The sequence below is a fragment of the Lagopus leucura genome, unplaced genomic scaffold (assembly GCF_019238085.1).
Source record: "Lagopus leucura isolate 7727_CA_CO unplaced genomic scaffold, USGS_WTPT01 Super-Scaffold_100018, whole genome shotgun sequence".
Lineage (NCBI taxonomy): Eukaryota > Metazoa > Chordata > Aves > Galliformes > Phasianidae > Lagopus > Lagopus leucura.
In genome coordinates this window covers 4,577,689-4,601,028 of record NW_024962272.1, presented here as the reverse complement: position 1 = coordinate 4,601,028, position 23,340 = coordinate 4,577,689, and the positions used below count along the sequence as shown (strand labels likewise).

At 36.2% G+C, this 23,340-nt stretch overlaps 1 protein-coding gene across 4 annotated transcripts in view; it reads right to left on the bottom strand.

Annotated features, from left to right (window-relative positions):
• The window catches only part of CCDC171 (coiled-coil domain containing 171), a 167,029-nt gene that overhangs the window by 72,337 nt on the left and 71,352 nt on the right, over positions 1–23,340 (bottom strand). For all 4 annotated transcript variants that reach the window (XM_042877338.1, XM_042877339.1, XM_042877340.1 and 1 more), the window contains 5 exons: positions 20,330–20,834; positions 19,518–19,634; positions 14,877–15,103; positions 14,054–14,236; positions 11,961–12,146 (listed from right to left, as the gene is read on the bottom strand). In XM_042877338.1, the coding sequence (XP_042733272.1) occupies positions 11,961–12,146; positions 14,054–14,236; positions 14,877–15,103; positions 19,518–19,634; positions 20,330–20,834 (1,218 nt within the window). The remainder of the gene's footprint in view (positions 1–11,960; positions 12,147–14,053; positions 14,237–14,876; positions 15,104–19,517; positions 19,635–20,329; positions 20,835–23,340) is intronic.

The window sequence follows — 23,340 nt, the reverse complement described above, 5'->3', positions numbered from 1 at the left end:
CACAGAAAGAAAAGATGGAGTAAAGCAGAAGCTAACACAAAGGGCGACTTGTAAATGGTTCTGTTGAGAAAGCATGAAAGATATATTACATCCCAGGATTCAGCAAGAAGATCAAAGTGCTATAAAGGCATATTGATTGGGCATCTCCCTTCCCTCTGGATATGCTTTGTGTCATACCAAGTGCCAACAGAACATAAACTGTAAATGAGGAATACATTTTTCTGAGTATGGTGTTCATAGATCCTGAAGTAGACATGGCTGACGTTCACAGCAATAAATCACTGCAACTACTAAATTGAATCACTAGTCACATTCTTCACTTTCAATATATTTCATAAATAAGACAAAATGACATCAAAACGGTACAAAATTTGGAAAAAAAATTCAAATTTACTCACCTATCAAAGCAACACTAGTAGAACTACTAACTTGGAAAACACTGGAACTTACAGTGGAATTGAGAAACTGAAATTTGTCAGTTTTAAATCACATAACTACTTATTTTATGGTCTACAGAGAGAAAAAAAATAATAATAAGATGGGCTTAACTGTAGTTGGAAAGTTTTAAAAACTGTTTAACTCAGACACTAGTAAGATTCATGTGACAACTTTGACCAACTTCTTCAGGTTTTTCACAAATACACACCGTAAACTGCTTTGAGTTAGTTATGATTTTACAAGGAGATAAACAAGAGATTTATACAGTTAACTTCTCAAAAATAGCAAGGGAGATCTGACTAAGGCGAAAAAGTAAAAGAATCCAAGAAAAAAGTAGAAGAATCCTAGTTAAATAGCAACAAGAAGCAAATCTACATATAAAGGACTTGTACGCCAGAAACCTGTGAAGCAGAAAGTAATACACATTGATATATAAATGACTTGCAAAAACTGGGTTTAGAACATTGGAAAAAAAAGAACTACCAAATACTGTTTTAAAGATCTACTGATTTGCTCTGTACATCCCAAGGTAACAAGGTTACTTTGAAGTTGAGACAATAAAGTAACAGACATCTAGGAACTGGGTTTTAAGAAGCCTTTCTGTGTTATTCTATGAAAGCTGAAAGACTGTTGAAGGTCTTGAAATAACAGGGATAAGTGGTATGCAGGTACATACACTTAATAACCACAACTTGTAATTATATAATAATCCCATTTTTCTTTCAAACTACATGTCAGTAAATCTTTCTCACTGCACTATAAATTCCAAGGTCATGGACAGAGGTGTTTATTAGTATAATTGCAATGCGGTGATAAAACCATAAAGCCTTTAGATCCTGATATTATTCCATTTATTTTCCCTTTCTTGAAGGAAGGAAAATAGTTCCTACAGATGGAATACTTGGAAAATGCGGGAAGTTACTTTTAAAACATTTAAAAATACTCTGCTTTATGCAATTACTTTCTTGAAGTTCGGAGTGTTTTGTTTCGTTTTTATTTAAGCTGTGATAGAATGTCAGAATTATTTTATTCTAAGTAACAGTGTAGCAAACAGCATTCAAGACACAGCACTCTCTGAAATGGGCAACACTACTACACTGAAAATGTAAATACTAAGTTCTAGATTTTCACTCAGTGGTTCAAGTTTGACTCCCAAGAAAACAAGGTTCCAGACATCTGTTTAGAAGTATCTTGCAAACCATCTCATTCTACTTGCAGCTCCTGTTTCCACATTAACTGTGCTGCTCCCAGGCACAGTTCTACCTGTCTTGATCCCTTGCCATACTGGAAGGGGACCTACGTGCATGATTAGTAAAATGACTGTATAAATCTGAATATCAACAACAACAACAAAAATAACACTGTTTCCTTTCTTTGAAAGGAGAAACTTATTCTTGGTTAGAAATTAACTCCCAGTCAGATTAGCTCCTTAAAAATTAACTAAAATTATCATAAGTAGTCATGACCTATTTACAGTTCTTTTTCAGTGTCTACATTACACAGTAACTGTCACAGTGGTGAGATCAGCAACCTGTTATCTTTAACCCTTTGACACATCAAAAAATAAAATATGACAAAGAAATGTTCTTTTCTTTAATAGATAAATAATTTTTACACCTGACTACATTTACCATACGTATCACAAACCAGCAACTCTTTTCACTCTTCTCTCACTGCGAAATAGATGTACTTTTAGAGATCATTTTCTTTTAAGGTAGTACAGAATTTGCCAGAATTTGCCTCAGTAATATTCCTAATGCTAACTAATACAACATTTTAAAATAGAGCAATTTAAAAAAAGAAAAAATCATTTTACATGAAATAATTTTGGGTGATCCCCAAAATGCAAAAAGCAATCCTTCGATCCGGTATGTTACAGGTTCATCAGAGAAGCAACACAAGTAAACATGCTGACCAGGCATACCTTAAGTGTAGACCGAAAAACAGAATGCAGACCTCAATACAGTTTATGCCATATCCCTTCGTTGAAGGGAAGCTCCCTGGTTCCATTTAGAACAAGATGCTCTCTATCTGACCCACCAGTTATGTAAAGACAGTGGCTACTAGGAGGATGCCTGGAAAGACATCCCGCATTCCTAAGTTCCATGTGCGATGAAGGAAAACTTCTGAACAAGAAAGCACAAAGGACCAGCTCCAGGGCAGAACGCCAGATGATCTAACTCCTTGAAGGCTGTTGGAGAAGTTATCAGTAGTGGAAGTTATGTAAATGAAGGGGAATGAGTAGGCTCATGTATTTCACAGAGAGTGTTAATGAAAATTGGAATACATGACAAAGCTGTTTAACCTGTAATTTGTTATAATAAGAAAACAAATGACCTCTTTTGACTAGAAGAATAGGGCAGATGGCAATGCTAATCTACTCCTAGCTACCTTATAAATTAATGTTCAGAACACAGTGCTAAACTTAAAAAAATATTAATTAATGAAGTATGATTTTCAGTTTCCAACCTATTCAGAACAGAGCCTGCTTCTCTTTAACACGCTAAATTTGATTAATACAGTTTCCAGTAAGCTAGATTCTAACAGTAATTTTTTCTTTAAAGAGAATAACAAGGCACAGAAATATGCATTCTTGCTAAAGTGACAAACAACTTTCTAGGAATCAAAAGTACAGATGAGTGGGGCCAAATCCTAACAGCTTTTAAAATAAGACACCAGACGAGTTAAAAAGAAAAAATCAAAAAACAATTGCTCTTTTTACAGTGACTGTAATCTCTGCAGCTCTGAAGCAAGAAAATCACTTGGACTACAGAACTGTGGTTCACATCTGCAGGGAGAAAACAAATAAAGCTAATGCTCAACTTGAATTGACACTGGCCAGCGTAGTGTCAGACAACAAAAAAAGGCTTCTTCAAGTATATCAAGAGCAACAGAAGGTCAAAGGAAAACACTAGACTGATACTTGAAGCAGATGTCACCTAACAAGAAAGAAGGAAGAAATGGCAAAGGCATTTAATGTCTTTCACCCTGGTATTTAACTGTAACAGCAGATCTTGGGCTGCCTGGATCTTAGAAATAGAGGGCCATGACTGGAGGAGCAGTGACTTTTCATACATGGTAACAAAAACTGCAAGGGAACAGCTTTATCAGCTCAAAGTCTCTAAGACCACCAGGAAAGATGGCATATTTAAAAGGATTTTATAAACATGAGGAAACCGATTTTTTACATGAGTAGATAATTAGAGAACAAGGGAAATGGTTTCAAATTATAGAAAGGAAGATTTGATTAGATGTTGGGGGGGAGGTTTTTTACTTAGTGTGGTGAGGTGATGGAACAAGTTGCCTAAAGAGCTTGTGGATGTCCTGTCCCTGGAGGTGTTTAAGGCCAGGTTGGATAGGGTCATGGGCAATGTGATTTTGCATTTGGTAACCCTGTCTCTAGCAGTGCAGTTGGAACTTGACCATTCTTGAGGTTCCTTCCAACCCAAGCCATTCTATCCCTGAGAGTGCTGAAAGAGTTAGCTGGCCCCTTCTCAACAATTTAGCAAAGCTCTTGGGAGTCTGGGTATGTCCCTGCTGACTGAAAACTAGCCAACATTATACTAAGCTACTTGAGAGAAGAACTGGAGAACTACAGGTCTACTAGTCCAAGCTCAGTACTGTGAAAAGTTATGGGGAACATTATCCTGGGGAATACTGAAAAGCAGTAAAAGAACAAAGCTGTTTCCTGGCATAGTCAGCATGGTTTCATTTGACTCTCCCCGGATGCACCTTTGTGCCATTCCTGTCCTGCTGTCAAGGAAAGCTCAGCCTTAGAAATCTGACCTCCTTCTGAAATAGATCATCTACTTGGTGGATGAAGGGAAGGCAGTGGACATGATCCTTCTGGATTCCAGTAAGGACTTAAATACTGTCCCTCACGGCACCCTCCTGGACAAATTTGCCAAGTGCGACACAAACAGGTTCAAGCTATGCTGGGTGATGAACTGGCTCAGCAGTAGAGTTCAAAGGGTTGTAGTGGCTGAATCTGGCTGGCTGACAGGCATTAGCAGTGCTCCCCAGTACTCAGTCCTAGGACAGGTTCATTATTTTTGTTAATGATCTCAGTAGAGTTGTGAAGTGCATTGTCAGCAATTTTGTTGACTGTAATAAACTGGGAGGTGCTGTTGACACACTGACAGGATAAGAAGCCTTGCAGATGGATGCAGTTACATCACAACACTGGGTGATCAGCAATAACATTAAGTTCAAGAAAGGAAAATGCCAGGTTCTGCAACTGGGATGGAGCAGTGCCAGACACAGGCACAGACTGAGAGATGAGTGGTTGGGGAACAGCTCAGGAGAAAGTATCTAGGACTGTTCATGACAGCAGGCTCAGTGAGAGCCAGCAGCATGCCCTGGAAGTCAACCTCATTCTGAAGTGCATTAGATATAGCATAGCCAGCCAGTCATCTGCTAAATCTAGTGTTGGTAGGTAGATGGTTGAAATGGATAATCTTAGAGGTCTTTTCCAGCCTTGGTGATTCTATGATTCTAAGGAAATCCTGCAAATTATGTACCACTTTCACCTAAAATCCACATCAACATGAGAGAGAGGCTGCTCAGAGAAAACACTCACTCTAAGAAATCTAGAAATCCTGTTCCCCACCACAATCTAACTCATCTGGGTGACTGTTAAAAAAACAACAAACAAAAAAAACACTCCAAACCTTCCCATCTGAGTATGTTTTTCCATGGTGAGATCAAAGCCCTTGGATAAGATTATTTTAATTAACATGAATCAACAGCGGCTACTCTAAACTCAGAAGAGTAAATGAAAATAAAATTCAGTCAGGAATTCTGACTTCTTCTTCTTAAACACGTAGTTCAGTTTTAAGGTTGATCAGTCGCAATGGATGATATATTGCATTTTGAAACCTCAAATACACAGCTACTAATTAAGAATTTGTAAGACATTCCATAAATTAAAGCTTAAAAATTCACGTTCTTTATTACATGCACTGTCTAAATACAAACAATGTCTGTCAACAGGGAGAAAAACAATTTTATTGGACCAAAGACACGCTTGTATAAGAGGTAGAAACTATACCTGTTTTAGATGTGCATTTAGCATTTGTGTATAAGAGTCTCTTCAAAGAAAGGGGAATTGGAGCTAGCAATTTAGTCCATCTAATAAAAACAAAAGTAGTGTAAAAGAGTTACTTAGTTCCAGCTGACCTTGAAATGTAATTGGCTACCTCAGATGTCTCTATGGTATATGCCATTAAGAAGATAAAAATATACAGGATTAAAATCTGAACTGATAAAGCCAAGAAATTAAGTATTACTCCTTTAATCAGACTACTCTATGAAAGTATATGAATAACAAAGTATTTCCTTAATGACTGTTATTGAAGTGTGGATATATTTCAAAACAAGTTATACAATGGAAAAGAGCCAAATATTTTGTTTTTAGCTTTTTACAGCTTTAAAAACTATGAATAAAGACTTCAAAGCTACAAATTTTTGTATGTGCATAGTCTAAACTGAAGATTATTTCGTATCTTATATCATACAAGAAAGCAATTTTTTCTATCATATTTTTTTCAGTGCAGAATCACCGTTTCCTATATTTATGTACTACAAAAAAAATTTGAACTGTAAGAATGCCAAGTTTTACAGGATCAATTTTACAAGCTCTCATTAGTAGAGATAAAATTATTCCTCTGTACTGCAGAATAAGAGCTACAGAAATGTATTTTAAGTTAAAAAAGAAAAAAAATAGCCAAGAGGTCTGCCAGTTAAAACATTAGGGTGGAGGCAGAAATTGTCTCTGCCAGTCACAAATAAAACCATGGAGAAAGTGGGATTATGGTAAATTGGGGTAAAAAGCTTACAGACATTTCCTTAAATCAACCTCAAAAACAAGAACAAACTATATATATATATATATATATGTATACGTAGCACAGTACTAGTCTGACTTGGTTTGGGTCAGGATAGAGTTAATTTTCTTCATAGTAGCTTACATGGTGTTATAGTTTGGATTTGTGACAAGAACAGTTTGATATCACACTGATGTTTTTCTGTTGCTGAGAACTGCTTGCACAGACTCCTGCTTCTCACACTGCATCACCAGTAAGGAGGCTGAAGATGCACAAAAAGCTACGAGGAGACACAGTCAGCATAGCTGACTAGAAGGATAACATGTTCAGCAAAAAAAAGCTGAAGAAAAGTAGGAAGGAACATTTCAAATTTTGATGTTTGTAAGTAACTGATTAATTATGATGGAGGCTGCTTTCCTGGAAATGACTGAGTATCTGCCTGCCAATGAGAATTAATTCCTTAGTTTGCTTTACTTTTATGCACAGCTTCTGCTGTTTATTAAGCTGCCTTTATCTTAATCCATGAGTTTTTACACTTTTGCCCTTCCAAGTTTTTTCCCCTTTGCTACAGGGCAACGAACCAGTCGCTGCATGGGGCTTAGTGGCCCACTGGGGTTAAATTACAACAAGTTCAAAATAAAAGAATTGTTTTTACCCCCTGGTAAGTACTCACAGTTTGTGTTAAGATTCATGCTTGAAGTTAAGAGGTTTATATATAGCATAGATTTGAAACTCATTTTTGATTTAACACAGAGACTGTAAAAAACAGCGATTAAAAATTGAGTGGGTGATGATTTAGGAACCATGTGTTATAAAATCATCTATACACAACAAGAGGACAAGAAACACTGCATTATGAATGTTTGTTGCTATGCTACTATGATTGTTCTTTTCCTTTCTTGATACATCCACAGGTACAGGCTTTTACAACCGAAGTCACTAGGTTAGGCATAGCTGCGAAGGAGTTAGAAGACTTATTCTCTGAAGTACCTGTGTATCAATGCACACAGAATGGTGAATAAACAGGATGAATTAGAGATCTGTGTGCGCTTGCAGGACCATGATCTCACTGAGATCACACAGACACGGTAGGACAGCTTGTATCACTGGAATGCTGTCATGGATGGTAACGTACGTTTTAGGAAAGACAAATCAGCAAGGCATGGTGATGGACTTACTCTTTTTGTGAGAGAGCAAGTGGAATGTACCAAGCTACACCTAGAAATGAATGGTGATTGAGTAGAGAGCTCATGGGCGAGAATTAAGGGACAGACTAATAAAGGTGACACTATTCTGTGTGTTTACTACAGGCTGCCTGATCAGGAAGAGGCTACAGACAGCTCGAAGTAGCCTCACAATCCAGGACCTGGTTCTCATGAGGGACTTCAGTCATGCTGGTATTTGCTGGAAAAGCAACACTACCAGGCTGGCGTAGTTCAGGAAGTTCCTGCACTGCATAGATGATAATCTTCTGAGCCAGGTAGTGGAGGAGCCAATAAGGAGAGGCATGCTGTTGGATCTTGATCTTACAGACAAGAAGGACTGGCTGGGAATGTGAAGGGGCTGTCATGGATGCAATGACTACGAGATCATGGAGCTCTGGATCTTACACAGAAGAAACAAGGCTATTAGTAGGAAGATCCTAGTCTTCAAGTCTGCTAACTTTGATCTCTTCAAGGACCTACCAAAAGGTATCCAGCAGGTATCAGAAGGTAAGAGGGCCAAAGAGAGATGGTTGACATTCAAGCACCACTTCTTTTGAACACAAGATTGATGCATTCCCAAGTGAAATGAAACCAATCGAAGGTAACAGAAGACCCATATGGATAAGCAAAGAGCTCACTGAAAAACCCAAATGGAAGAAGAAAGTCTACAGAATGTAGAAAAGAACTGGTCGCATGTGAAAAATGTAGCAACACTGTCACAGCACACAGGGATGCAAGGAGGAAGACTAAGGCATACTTGGAATTAAATCCAGCAAGGGAGGACAGGGACAAGAAGAAAGACTAATCTACCTGTGTCAGTAGCAAAAGGAAGACTGGGGGAAATGCAGGCCTGCTGCTAAATGAGGTAGGTGTCCTGGTAACAAGGAGACTAAGGGGGAGATACTGAATGACTTCTTTTCTTCACTCTTTAATGCTAAGACTGCCCCTCAGAAATCTCAGATTCCACAGGTAAGAGCGTCTGCAAAAGGGAACGCTTCCCCTTGGAGAAGGAAGATCTGATCAGAGATCATCTTGGCAAACCTGCTGCACACAAATCCACGCGCATGCTCAAGAGCATGCATCTATGAATGCTAATGGAGCCGAGGGAAGAGACTGTCAAACCACTCTCTATCACCTTTGAAACATCACAGACAACAGGAGAGGTGCCTGAGAACTAGAGGAAAGCCAGTGTCACTCCAATCTTCAAAAAGGGCAAGAAGGAGAAAGTGAGAAACTACAGGCCAGTCACCTCTGTCCCTTACAACAACTTATTCCAGATGTCGTCTCAAAGCAAGTAGAAGAAAAGGAAGTTATCAGTATTAGTCAATGTAGAATCACCAAGAGGAGACCACACTTGGCCAATGAGGTAGCCTTCTAGGATATCATGACCAGCTGGGTATATAAGGGAAGCTCAGTGGATGTTGTCTACCTTGACTTCAGCAATGCTTTCGATATTGCCTCCTATAACATTCTCAAAGGTAAACTTAGAAGCATAGCATAAATCAGTGAACGGTGAGGTGGTCTGAGAGCTGGCCGAGCAGCAGTGAAAGTTGTGATAAGTGGCGCAGATTCTATTTGGAGAGCGGTGTTTCCCAGGGATCCGTACTGGGTCCAATCTTGTTCAACATCTTCATCAATGACATGGATTAAATTATACAGTTCACCCTTAGTGAGTTTGCTGATGATACAAAGCTTGGAGTGGCTGACACACCAAAAGGCAGTGCTGCTATTCAGCAAGACTTGGACAGACTGTAGAGCTGGGCAAAAAGGAACCTGATGAAGTGCAACAAGCAAAAATGTAAAGTCCTAGACATGGGGAGGCAAAACTGCCTGAATCAGTACAGGTTAGGGGCTAACCTGTTGGAGGGAAGCTCTACAGAGAAGGACGTAGGTGTCCTGTTGGACAATAGGTTGGCCATGAGCCATCACTGTGCTCTTGTGGCCAGGAAGACCAATGGTACCGTGGGGTGCATTAAAAAGAATGTGGCCAGCAGGCTGAGGAAGGCTATTAGAGAGGTCCCTCTATAATCTGCTCTGGTGAGATCACATCCAGAGTACTTTGACTAGTTCCAGGCTCTTCAGTTTAAGAAAGACAGGTCATTTCTAACCAAAGTCCAGTGGCGAGCCACAAAGATTAGGAGCCTGGAAACTCTTCAGTACGAGGAAAGGCTGAGAGACATGTTCAGCCTGGAGAAGGCTGACAGAGAATTTTATCCATGCTTATTAATACTTGATGGGTGGGAGCCAAGTGAATGAGGCCAGGCTCTTTTTAACAGTGCCCAGTGACAGGACAAGGGGCAACGGACACACACTTGAATACAGGAAGTTCCATACAAACATAAGGAAAAACTTCTTTATTTTGGGAGTGACAGAGCAATGCAACAAGATGCCCACAGAAATTGTAGAGTCTCCTTCTCTGTAGATATTCAGAACCAACTTGGATGCTTTCCTGTGTAATCTACTGTAGGAAACCTGCTTTAGCAGAGAGGGAGAGTTAGATGATCACCAGAAATCCCTTCCAAACCCTACAATTCTGTGACATCAATCAACCTTTTAGTATTTAAACAGAAGTTAATAACAGACTTGCTTTAATCGCAGTTACCATGGGGCAAGTATACAGCAGTAAGTCTACCACTATGTTTAGTTCTAACTCATCCATGGAAAGAATTGAGAGAATCACAGAGTAATGCATTTGAAAACAAACCAGAATAATTGCAAGTGGTAGAAGTTGTAGGTTTAAGGCTTATTTTGTCTGCTTTTGTAGCCTTTATCCTATCATAACAGCTAGACTTCTAGCTGCTGTATCTTCACAAGCTTAAGTAAGTTTTCAAGCATTTTACAACTAAAGCAAGTTCTTCTAGTAGCCAACAACTACTAGGGGTTGCAGAAATGGAATGCACTTTACAAACAGCGCCATGTTCTAAGTTTCATTAATAAAGCCCAGAAGCTGTTAAATCTAATTCAGTATCCAATAATGCACGTAACGGATTTGTTTAAAACTCTATCCTGTATTTTAAATGCTTACGATTGACTTCTAGTTTCATCTCCAAACAAACAGAAAGGAATTATTTACTAATCAAGATGGAGTAACCATAAAGCAATGTACTAAGAATAGACTCAGATTAAGATTTCAAATAAGACCTGTCTTCTATTCTTTCCCTTCTTTATGATATTAATAATCATTTTAAAAAAATCAAAAAATTTCCAAAGGAATCAAACAAGCCTAATTATCAGGATTATATTTATTATTATTATTAAGATTATACATAATTCATTTTATCTGAAACAATCAAAAAAAACCCAATAGTATTAGCAAAGAAACAAATTTAAACAGACAAGTTTAATTTACTCTAACACAGAAACAAAACACCCACAACTAGGGACATGAGAGAGAAGAAAATCATAAAAACCAACTGTTAAACTGCAATTGTATCGTCTTTCTCCCTTAGTGAGACACAGCTCACATAGTAAGTAATACTTCTAATGAAAACTCTTCTTACTAAATTTAACAATATCCTTCAGCATTCTCCACTGCACAACATTTCAAACCATAACACTTCGCCAACATCATCCTTGACATCCGTCTTCATTGCTGTATTTTCAACAATGTTCTCTGACACTTATACTAGGTTTGTAGTTTGTGTCTTTTAGGTTCTCATTCTGTTTCTACACTTTCCTTATCACTTCTTCCTTAAATCCTTCCTCAGAACTGTAAATGCTTTTATTTCTCCAAATACCAGTGAAGTACTCTCTTCTGCTCAACTATCATTTCACAGAAAAACACCAGGAGGTGAAAAAAAAATAGTAATATTGAAGAAGAGGTAGAAGCAGCAAAGCCTGCTTTAAATAAAAAAATAAATAAAAACGGCAGAGTTAAGGTCACCATGCATTATTAGCTGTCAACAAATGTTTCTGCTGTTTCCGTGTTATCCATCTCATTTTAAAGCTCCTAGTTCATCTCTGCTCCTTTATTGGTTACCAAAGTTGCTGATAAAAGTTCTTTTTCTTCATTACTGATATGTCTGAGGAAAATTTAATTTCTGGTGAAAAAGGACCTCTTTCAATACACTCACCTAACAACTTAGCAAATGCATTATTTGCACTAAGATTAGGATTCAGAAAACAGTTAATTGAGATTTTAAAATATTCTAATGATCTCTAGAAAAGAAACTCATTTATTTCCTCTTTTTCATTTAGCCTGCAAACACCTCGTGACACCTAAAACTCCCATCTCTTATCTACAATGCCAGCTCAAAATACTTCACAGATTACTGATACTGCTGTACATCGGATACTCCTAAAAACAGAAAATGGAGATCATATCTTAACATTTCATCTTGGAAGTCTTTTCTAAGTACCACAGAACTCCAATAGATTGAGCAGTATGAATTAAACTACTACTAACATTTTATTTAAACAAAACCTGAAAGATTTTGCTCATTCACAAAAAGGTATACTTCAGGTGTCTGTTTTGTAAGAATAATCATCTTACCTTTATAGTTTCACTTAAGACTTGGTTTTTATCTGCTTCTTCACTGGAGTGCAATTCTAGTTTATTATTTAACTCCTGTAGCTGTTGTGCCTGTTCATTCAACAGCACTTGTGCTTGATGCTCCCAATGTAATGCATTATTTAATTCTTCACATGCACTTTCAAACCTCTTGTGAGCGATCAATTTCTGATAAGGGAAATAAATTGTGTTTGATTGCATAACTATATTCATTTGTTTACATGCTTGACTTCCAGAATTCTATTTGCTAGCATACAAAATTCTAAAATAAAAGCATGCTCAAGATGAACACTTAGGTTTTTAAATATGAAGGCAGATCATGAAGTACTAAACAGTAGGCAACTTTTTCTGGAAAAAAAAAAGCATTTAGGGTATTGTAAACAGTATGCATTAATTATTTTATCCAAATTAACATAGTGAGGTTGTAAAAAAATCAGTATTAAAAAGGAAATATGAAGATCAACATCACATTTCAGCGTGCAACATATTAGCCATTGTAAATGCCTCCCTGGACCATTTCTCCTCTGCTCAATATGGATCAGAAGAAAGAAATAAAGCATCTACATCTAAATGACATTTTCATTTAAGCACCCCAGAACTGTAAAAGGGGATAAAACCATTATGAACAAAACTGAAGATGATCAGATACCCTTATTCATTTAAATTAAAAAAATTATTTTACTGCCTACGAACAAGAAGTGAAATAATCTATTAAATATTTTCTGGTTAAGTGTTTTGATTGGGTCACTCTAACAGGTCTATCACCTGGGCCTCAAGATCAACTTCGGGCACTACAGCTAATACTGCTCATTCTGAGAAATGACTTTTACGGCTGCCCAAAGCAGCAAAAAAGCGTATACGGGGACACTTATCCACCCAGTTTCTCAATCTGCTAAATCATTAGATCAATTTTGAATTTAAGCAATAGAATTACAGGAAGAAAGGTGTCCAGTCAACCCACAGCATTTCTCACTGCAATAAGGACTGAAGGTACAGATGAAAGAGCATGATGGGGAGTACACCAACCATCTACAAAAGGACATACTGGGGACAAAGAATTCAAGTTCTAGGGCAGTGATAATCTGAGAAGACTAAATCCCTCACAGAACAGGACCATTACTTGTTACATAATGACTTTAAGTAGTTAAGAAACCTCCACCAGGACCCCCAAATCCTTCTCCACACAGCTACTCATAAGGAGATCCTTCTCCAGTTTGTACAGATACCTGGGATTTCCCTGGCCCAAGTGCAGCTCCTTGCAATAGTATCTACTACAACACTCAGTTCAGTGTCATCAGCAAGCTTGTTGAAGGTGTACTCAACCCCACTGCCTAAATCATTGGTAAAGATGCTGAAGAGCATGGATACGAAGACATGACCCTGGTAGACATCATTCAGCACTGGCCCTCCCCTGGAAAGAGAGTGAAAGAGATTTTGCTCCCTGAAGTCCACACCCAGAGGTTAAGGTACATGAAAAGTGTGGGAAGCCTGACTGCCCGTGAAGAATCAGGCAAAGAACACACAGAGTACTTCAGCCTTCTCCAAGTCTGCTGAAGCCACTACTGCCTTCACATTTATCAGAAGGGGAACACTCTCCTTGGCCTTTCTTTTCTGACCAACATAGCTACAGAATCCTTTCTTATTATTTTTCAATTCAATATAAATGTAGAATTTAAAATGTTACATTATTGCTTATGAGTTTGTCATGAACGTACTTACTTTGTACCCTCACTCTAGTCAAATTTACTCTTTTGATGTGAAATCTATAAATTCTTTTAGGGCATACAAATAACATCAACATTTTAACATATAGAACTAAACTTGAACTGCTGAAATCCAAATGTGTAATTTGCACAAAACACCTTATTCTGCAAGCCAAAGCAAAACTCCTGTGGGTAGGAGATATTTCTAAATGCATTTTGCTTGTGGTTTAGACATTTACAAGGTAAAATATTTGAAAAATTCTGTTAATAGTACATTGACTTTACATTTGTTTTTCAAAGAATACAAATGGAAAAAAATGCATAAAAGGGAGGATTCTTGTAAGCAGTCTCCTCTAAATCAAATATACTTACAGATTGCCTAAACAAACTTAATTGCTCTTTCAGGCTCTGGGTTTTGTCAGCCTCCTGTTTCATCTTACTGAAATTCAACTTGAATTCTGCAAGTTCTAGGCGTAGTGAGCGGCGCTCCACCTCTACTGTATGAAGTCTTTGTGTCAATTCAAATATTTGCTTCTGCAAGGATGCTATGCTCTTCTGTTGGTAAATGGAAAGAATTTCATGTGCTATAAAAGTGTGCCATTTTGTATTTATACGCTGTTTATAAAAGCAGTAACAGTAATATTCAAGAAAATTATGCAAAACTATTGTCTTGTTCTCCATCTCTAGAAGATGCACAAGTGCAGAAACATGAATGCATTTCATCCACCTTTGAGGGTTATTGAAAATTTTGTTTCCAGAGAATTATCTTGTTTTCATGCAAGACTCACAATAGAAGACAGGCTCTGCGAGAGAGACCTTAACCTTTAATTTCTATTAGAGAGGAGAAGGTTATCTTCACTGGAAGGTAACCTTAACAGAAAAAAAAAAACAAACAAACCTTAACATGTAGTAGCTGAAAAGCAAGTTTGCGCCTGTAAATCAAATATAATTTTGATAGAACTTTTTCTTGCGCACCTCTAATTCCTTCTTAAAATTCCTAAACTTTAGAAGATCTACCCAAGACACGATGTTTTATGGCGTTGCAAATCAAATTCTAAATCCCTACATAGCTGACTTCAATGTAACTGATTCATAAATCTGGAACAAAATTAATGGCACCATGAAGAGAGTTGCACCGTAACACTTGCGCTGTGAACACAGTGTTTACTTGAAGTAGCACTATAAACATGCATACCATAATGGGCCATCTGTCACATGATCCAGCTTCCAGAGCTTGTGCATTTATTTTATGAAGTCCATGAGCCAGCCTCCGTACCAAGGAGTTTTTCTCCACGTAAGTAACACTCCTGCTGCTATCTAATGGAACAGTCTCCATTATTGTATTAAGCTTGTCCATTAGTTTTGAAAAGGAGTTCCTGGCTGCACTTACAAGCAAGCGTCCAGAAAGACAAGACTTTGGATCTTTAAGAAATAACAACAAAACATCAAAGAGGTTAAGAATCTCATTTTTTCAGAAAAAAAAAAAAAAAAAAAAAGTAACAACAAATAGCATCTATCAGCAGGAAATTTGCCTCAGATAATGGAAGACTGAGGACCAGGGAATGTATCAGAGCAAATATAGAACAAGTTCTGTACTTAGCAGTAAACAGTCTACTTCTATCAATCTCTGGATAGGAAGGGCAAGACTGGATAGGATCTAAAAGAATAGGATGCGTTTTACAAATAACTGTTTTCTGTATCTTTTTAAATGTTCTCCTCCAACACTACAAATTCTGAAGCCTTTTTTGCATGCTCATATTTTGTGATTTATAAAAAAAAAATGTAAGACTGATGCAAGCAAAATGCAAGTCAGATCAAATATATCAGATACTATAGCACATGGTGAATCACTTTATCACAATATTTACAATGCAAATTTCTGAGCATTTTCTGATTCCTCTTCCCTCCCCTCCATAGATGTCTAAATCATTTGCTGTTCAAAATTAGTGAGCCTTGGTACCTTAATGCCATAGTATTTATATTCTGAGACAAGAGAATATAATTTACCTTATTCCAAGGCAATTAAAATTTTACAGCTACAATTACTTATTTCCCCACAGGATTTTGGTAATCATCCTTCTCATATAATGGACTTAAGGCCCCAGCACACCCAACATGTCCTGCTTACTGCTAGATTCGTCAGGTCTGTAATTAATAATTGTGTTTAATGTTGATAAATAAAATTGTCAGTGCTCCTTCCACTAATTGGTATTCCAGATAAGAGTTAATAGGTTTATTTATGCCTTAATAAAAGTCTTGTAATTTAGTTTTCCCTCTGCTAGGCAGGTCTTAATCTGTCATTACTTGTCTTATGATACTATCAGTGTAAGATGACAAGCATGGAAGAGCTTATTTACATTCAGTAGTACAGCAGATCTCCTGTTGCTGTAGTGAGTTAAAATATTTACTTAAAAGTGTATACAGAGAAAATAATAGTGATAGCTTTTAGTAAGTAAAATAATTTCTTCTTATTATACATTACAAGAATAAAGCCAAAGGTTCAGAGTAAATAAAATAAGATTATTGCTATCTTCAGAGTTCGATTCTCACTATAAAGAATACATCATTTATACATATAAGAACCAAACTGCCTGTAAGCAAACAAATGAAATAGTGCATGATAAGGTCAGATAGTATTTTTTCACAGCCATTCTCCTAATTCTATTTCAAAATACCACCATTTCAATGATGTCAGTGATTAAACTGAAATTATCATTTTTGAGTTCATGCTCTCCATAACTCCTACTAATAGTAAATCTGTCGTTTCTTCATTTCCTTAGACAGGTCTCCTTCTACTCATCTTTAAAGCTAAAAACATTGTCCAACACTTTTATATTTTACCTCAGTAAACCAAGCAGCTTTTGAAACAGGAAAAAATGATTCCTGTCTTAGCCAGAAGAAACAGGTATTGCAATGCTGTGCCTCCTTTTGCCAAGGCTCCTCCTTTTTTCTTCTGCTGGTTCTCCATTGCTGATCACATTCAAGATCAGCTCTCTTTGTCATTTCAACTCTTGAAAAATTTAGTCTTGTCCTCCCTTTCAGTTTTAAAGACCCTCTCATTTCTTCAGTTGTAATGACAATGATTAGTTCGAATGCTTCGTGCAATTTACCTAAAACTGGAACTATGCTTACTACCTAACACATAAGAAGACACAAAAACCTTCCAAAAACCTCTCCTTCAAAGTGATTCTTGGTAGATATGAAAACACTGATATGTCAATAACCTCTTTTTGCTCCATTAACCATGGCACCTCCGTCTATGTCTTTTTACGTGATACAGTTTGCCTGTATCATGTGTTGCCAGTATTTCTCAATGCATTCAGTACTAAAGATGGTCTGCTATGTTTAGATGTTTCTCCTATGCTTAGAATCACCAGTTTAACCACATTTAAATTAAACTAATAATAATATTTTGGAGGAACTGTGTTGCATCAAGTAATTAACCTATTTCAAAATTGAAGTTGATATAAGTTCCTGTTTTGAAAGATAAAATAAAAATATAATGAAGTTCCACAAGGAACTTATCTATAACCACTGGGTAGAGAATGTATGCTTTAAGCATATACATTTTAAGAATATGCCAACAAAGAATCAAAGATAAAGATAAAACAGTCAAGAGAATGAATTCAATAGTACTACAGTACTACACAAGACTAAAATTAACTAAAAGATCAAATTTCAAAACCTTTGTATATGTTTCAATTGATTATATTTGTATTCAAAATACTTGATCTATACTTTTTCTGATTTACTGTAGTACAGTACACTTAAACTTCTAATCAAGTTGAACATAAGAGATCATTCCAAGACATGCTGGAGTGAGGACCAACCAATGTGATGGGAAACAATCATGAACGTTAAAAGAGAAAGCATATATATTTTTTAAATTAGAAGCACAATAAATGCACCTCGAAGCACAAGTCCCAGAGTTCCAATTCTGTGTGACAGATTTGGGTTCTCTGAAATGCCCCAAATAATTCCTCAGAGCCTGGTCATTTTTAAAAGCCCTTTCAAGACACTGAACCATTTCATATTGTAGATGCACAAAGAACTTTCTTCCTTGTGCTTTCTCTCTCCTATGATGGCAAGTCTAATCTGGAAGTGCTAGAATTTCAAGATCTGATGAGAGAAAATGCCTCTCAGATTGTCTACTTATATTCAAACATTTTTCAAAATCACTCGAGCCAGTTTGCAGCTTTAAATCCTGTTTGAAATAGGGCTTGCAGAAAATAAAAGCAAAAATATGCAAGCCTTTCTTTCAAATATATTCCTACAAAGCTTTGTCACTTCTGTACTTCTGGAAATTTGATGTCCAATGACTTATTAATATTTTTTGAACCAAAGGTTCTTCAGAGACTTTTGATCCCATGAGTAATGGAATCTCAAGTACTACACGAGCAGTAAGAACATGATGTTCTCTAAAAATATGACTTAAATTATTTGCAGTTATAATATTCTCAGCATGGTTCTTGCTAATTCTAAACACCAAAAAAACTGTGCTGCGTACAGAGATATCAAGTAAAATCAAGTTCATATAAAAGCCTATCAAAATGCTCATCTACTTCAATATGGGTAAAAGGCAATTAGGGTATTCTAACAAGTCAAACTCAGCGTATTGATGCAGAAGTAGAGTTTATACTAGAGTTTATCTTTTGTATTTGTAGATCTTATTAAGTAGTCTATACACAAGAATACTTGCAGTATAAACCCTGTAATGTCTTGAAAAACAGTTCAAACTTTGTTTTGTATGGATATAGATTTAAATTGCTGAAAACAGGATTAGACATGAAGAGAGCACCTGAAACTCAATCAACATATTTTTCATTAAATGGCTTTACTTCTGTAAATTATCCTTCTTTTAATATTCTTTATATAACCTTTAATATCTATTATTCCGTGACGTGGTTTTGGGACTCCAAAATTGCCAGGTAGCAAAGAACAAATAAGGGTAACAGCAATGCAGAGGAACCGAGTGAGATTTTATCTTAGTCTTCTTTGCAAAGACATCAACAGCTAACAGATGGGAATCAAGAGATAACATATCCAAAGACTGGCATTAAAATTTTCCATAGGCCTAGTACAACACAAATGTGAGGAGAGGCTAAGAAAATTAAGTAACTGTGACAAAAGGATCTGCTTAAAGTGGGAATACAATAGGGAAACAAGATAAAGATTGCTATATAGTGTGTAAATTGACAGGTATTTATTTCTCTGTCAGAAACAGCAAAATAATAAGTACAAAAGATGAAAACAGTATGAAAAGACAATTGTTTTCAAGATTCTAGTAACTTCAGAAATTCTAAGTTCATATCTGGTATTTAGATACATTTCCTGTAAAACACAGTAGAAAATTCACACAGTCAGTGGGGGTAGTATCCCAGGTTAAATAAGTCCCAGCTTTAGGGTTCACATTTAAATCAGAAATGCCATACACTTCATATAAAAAATAAGGTTGGTCTTCAGTAGAATATTTTTTGAATGTTAGAAAAGTGGAACAAGGTAACTAGTAAGCTTTTATATATTTTGGTACATATTCCATAAATACAAAAAAAGAAGCTTTTAAAATGTTTTAATACATCACTAGAAATTTTTAAGAACAAACTAGCCACATATGTACTGGCACAGCACACATGTATTTTTTCTTACTCACAACAAAGAGGTCCAGGTGATTTCTAAAAACACTCTTAAGCCTTCTATTTCCATGACCATATGTACTGAAAAGACTTAATAAAAAATAGTTCATATAAAACAGTAAGAATTTCAATCATGTGAACTTCATAATTCATGGGATATGTTTACGTGTTTGAATCTACTACAATAATATTTTTTAATTTACCTGTTCTGCTAATAATATCCTGTAATTCCGTGACAGAACTGATTATTGCAGTAAGGAGATCAGAACTAGTAAACCAGTTGAGTGCTTCAACACAACGAATTCCTTCCTTGTTGTGTCCTGTGAAAGAGAATTGTAGGGAGCAATAAAATTGAATAACACAGATAAGGCAGACTACCATCTCTATATCTTTCAGAAATTGATCAAAACTTAGTGTATAACTGAGAAACTGACTCCTCTTTTAGCATATTCTAGACTACATTAAGTATTTTTCAACAGCTAATAAAGCAAATAGGAAAGTAAATGAATCTTTGAGTTTGTGAAACATTTTGGATATCATTCTTTCCTGGAGGGGAAGCAATTCGGTAACAGAAAGGAAGAGAAAGACTATATAATCTCCAGAGAAAATACATCAGACATTCTATACTAATATTTCACCTGAATCAAAATGCAATTTTTTTTTCCCATTTTGAGTAGGATAAAAATTGTGAAATTGGTTTATAAAAAGAGTTATCTTTTCTAAAACAGATGAAACAGAAGATATGGTGGTATCTAATTCCAAAACACATAGTAAAAGTGTCAGAGATATCAAACAGTATGAAATCACATGTGAAGCACTGAAAGAAAGGTTACAGCTGTACAGACTAAGTAGTGTCTTTTTTGGGGAAATTACATTTGTCAAGAAATGCGGAAAATCCATTTGTTAAGATGTTAATACATGAGATTTTACACCCTATTACTAACATTATTATTTATTATTCACTAACCATGTAATGTGACATAACATTTATAAAACAAGAAAACAATTAGCTTACTTGACATATTATGCTTGTCTTTGGAGTCCCCTACACACACTAGAATTCCAGTGCCTTCTTTAAAGCCATTTATCAATGAGAAGAGGCAACTAGAAGACTGGGATAGAACTTTAAGTCTGTTAGCTGCCAAAACTGCAATCACACCTCTTCGGAACACACGTATCAGGCCTCTGAATTTTTGTTTCTTAATTTTCGCATCATCTTCCTTCTCCCCATCTACACCAGAGAGAACATGAACAAGAGTCCTAATTTCCTGGTTGACTAATTCATAAACGTTGACCTGCTCCTGAAGAAGGTCTCTTTGTATAGCCATAGCACATGATCGGCCATAGAGAGGATACAGGGCACCTGCCAATAGCGCACATGCTGCCAGGAGAGATGAATGCTCCTTCCGAATCTGTGTTAATGTATTTTTCACATAGAGATTTTCAAGGGCCAATTGCTCCCGTCTTTTTTCAAGGACACAGATTTTTTCTTTGTTGTTCTCTGCTGTTTCTTGGTATTCCTGGGATAAAGGAGGAGGAAAAACAAAACAAAACAGAACAAAATAGAAGATATATTAACTGAAGGTAACTGCTTAAATTAAAAAAAAAAATCACTTCACCTAAAAAAAAATAAAAAAAAAAGCAGCTAAAAGAATATTGTCAACAATATAGCTAAATCATGTCTCCTAGAAAAAAGCTATAGAAACACATATATGCAAACTAAACATCAACATGAGTAAAATTTGCAGTGTTCTGTAACTAACCAGACTCCAGATTTCTGAAGCTAAACCATATTTACAACAATAGATCACAGCAAGTGATCAACAGTACCTGGCTGTCCACAACACAATTGTTTGCCTAACAATACACAACTACATGTTCCTGTTTCAGAAAGAACATTGTTCTTCAAAGCAGAAAAGAAAGTATGAGAGGAAAAAAAGTAAGGAAAACTCTGGAAGATAAAAATAGACAGATTGGTAGCAGCTGGGAAAGGGGAAATAAAGGTGATCTCCTAATTACTTTGTAATCAACCCCCTACTTATAAATTCACAGATTAATTATGTCTCATACAGAACAGAGACACTGTTTTGAAAAGAACAATGTAATACAGGCATTTTTATTTTCACTACATCCATCATGGATTTTTTTCAACTTGTATCATTTTTTTCCCTCTCTAAGCCTTTAAACAGGGAAGGAGGAATGTTAAAAACAGTGAAGAAGAAAAGTGATGACACCAAAAACACCAGGACTACACTTAGACCATGCATGCTGGTTGGTGTTGATGCCATGCATGTTCTTGTACCAGAATCAAGACATTATGCTGTAGCCTCAGAGGCTTAGATTGGCTTCCTGATGCATGAGAGTCCTCTGTGATTGGAGTACTTGAGTCTATGTTTAAGCAGGATCCAGTGATAAAAAGAAGTCATTTTTATACACTTCACAAAGAAACCACAAGCTCAAGTTAAGCTTTTTTTCTTTCAAGCTCTAGTTACAATATGTGAACACAAAAAAGTAGAATGCCAAGTCAGTATGATAAACAGAGAGGACTACGTTAAGCTTTAGCTCCCTCTCTTGGAGCCCTTAACAGTTTTGTTAAAAAATGGGCATCAGTGGTTATTCCTGCGGGAAAATGAGGGCAAAACAGAACTCAAATGGTATCTACCAGCCATGTTTCTACATGACAACTTTGCTACAGGCCTCAAGCAAATGGATGCACTCTAATTCCTTCTGCCTCCTCCAATAAACATGGAGAGGAAAAAGTACATAAGCTATCCCTAGAATTGAAACAAAGTTTACAAGTTTCTGTAAAAAGGCAACCCTGACAGCTCAGAAGGTCTTTAACCAAATAAATATTTAAATATTTTTCTGACAGAGGAAAAAAGCATTTTGGCTAGACTAGGAAGACAAACAGAATGACACTTTCATGACCACACTTACACACCTTCCTCTTCAAGAGGAAGAAATAAAACAACAGCAGGTAGATTTTGCAGATGTTTTGACAATACAGATATTGAGAAAGCAGCATTCATAAAACCTACTGGTATGTAAAACAATGTAGCCTTATTAAAATATTTCCCGTAACACAAATTTAGAATGGATAAGTGAACAATTCAATTATAAAATGCAACTCAGAGGCCTCATATGTCACTCTAAAATTAAGCATGAACATGCACAATATTTTCAGAGCTACTGTATTATTTACAGTGTTTGATTTTTACAGAAAAAAAAAAAAAGCTGGTAGCATGACTGGAAGCAACTCAAAAGGTAAGCTGAATTTAGAAAACAACTTATGGTTTCTGGCCAGAACAGGTGAAAGGCCAATATCTGAGTAAACAAACATAAAAGTATGATCCCTACAGGGCTGTTGGGCAGCTACACTAACATTCAGTTCTCTAGCTAATTAAAGCTTACTTTTCTTTTTCTTTTTTTTTAAAATAAAATATAGCATTTAAATCCTTCTAGTTATATGAGAACAAGCAAAAGTGAACAAGACATTCCCTAACAACAGATTTTTTTTTAAAAAAAAGATATACTGTTGATGTCTAATAATTAATTACAACTTCCTCTTCATTACTTTTTAGGCTTTCTTCCAAACTCAAATGGACAATTTTGAAAGAAATACAGAATGCTCCTCCTAAATGCTGGCAAGCCAGCTTCCTTGGGTGCTTCAATTCTGAGGGATTCCTGAGTGGCTTACAAACTTGGTGAATTTTAAGAACCATTTACTAAAAATTCAGACACTACTAGCAGCAGAGTTTTATTCTACTCGTTTTTGTGTCCTTACGCTTTATTTTGGCAAGAAAACAGAACTGAAAGCTAGAAATATAATGAATTGGTTTCAGAACATCTTTCTGTATCTCATTTGCTTTATTTTTCTGGGTTAAAACACTAAATTCTGATGTTATTGCAAGATACCACAGCCTTTGTCTAATTCACCAAAAGCAAAGCTCCTTAACAACCAAAAAACCAAAATCTAATAAAAGACCTTTTTTTTTTTTTAAATCCCTAAAGGATTTTTTCCCCTTT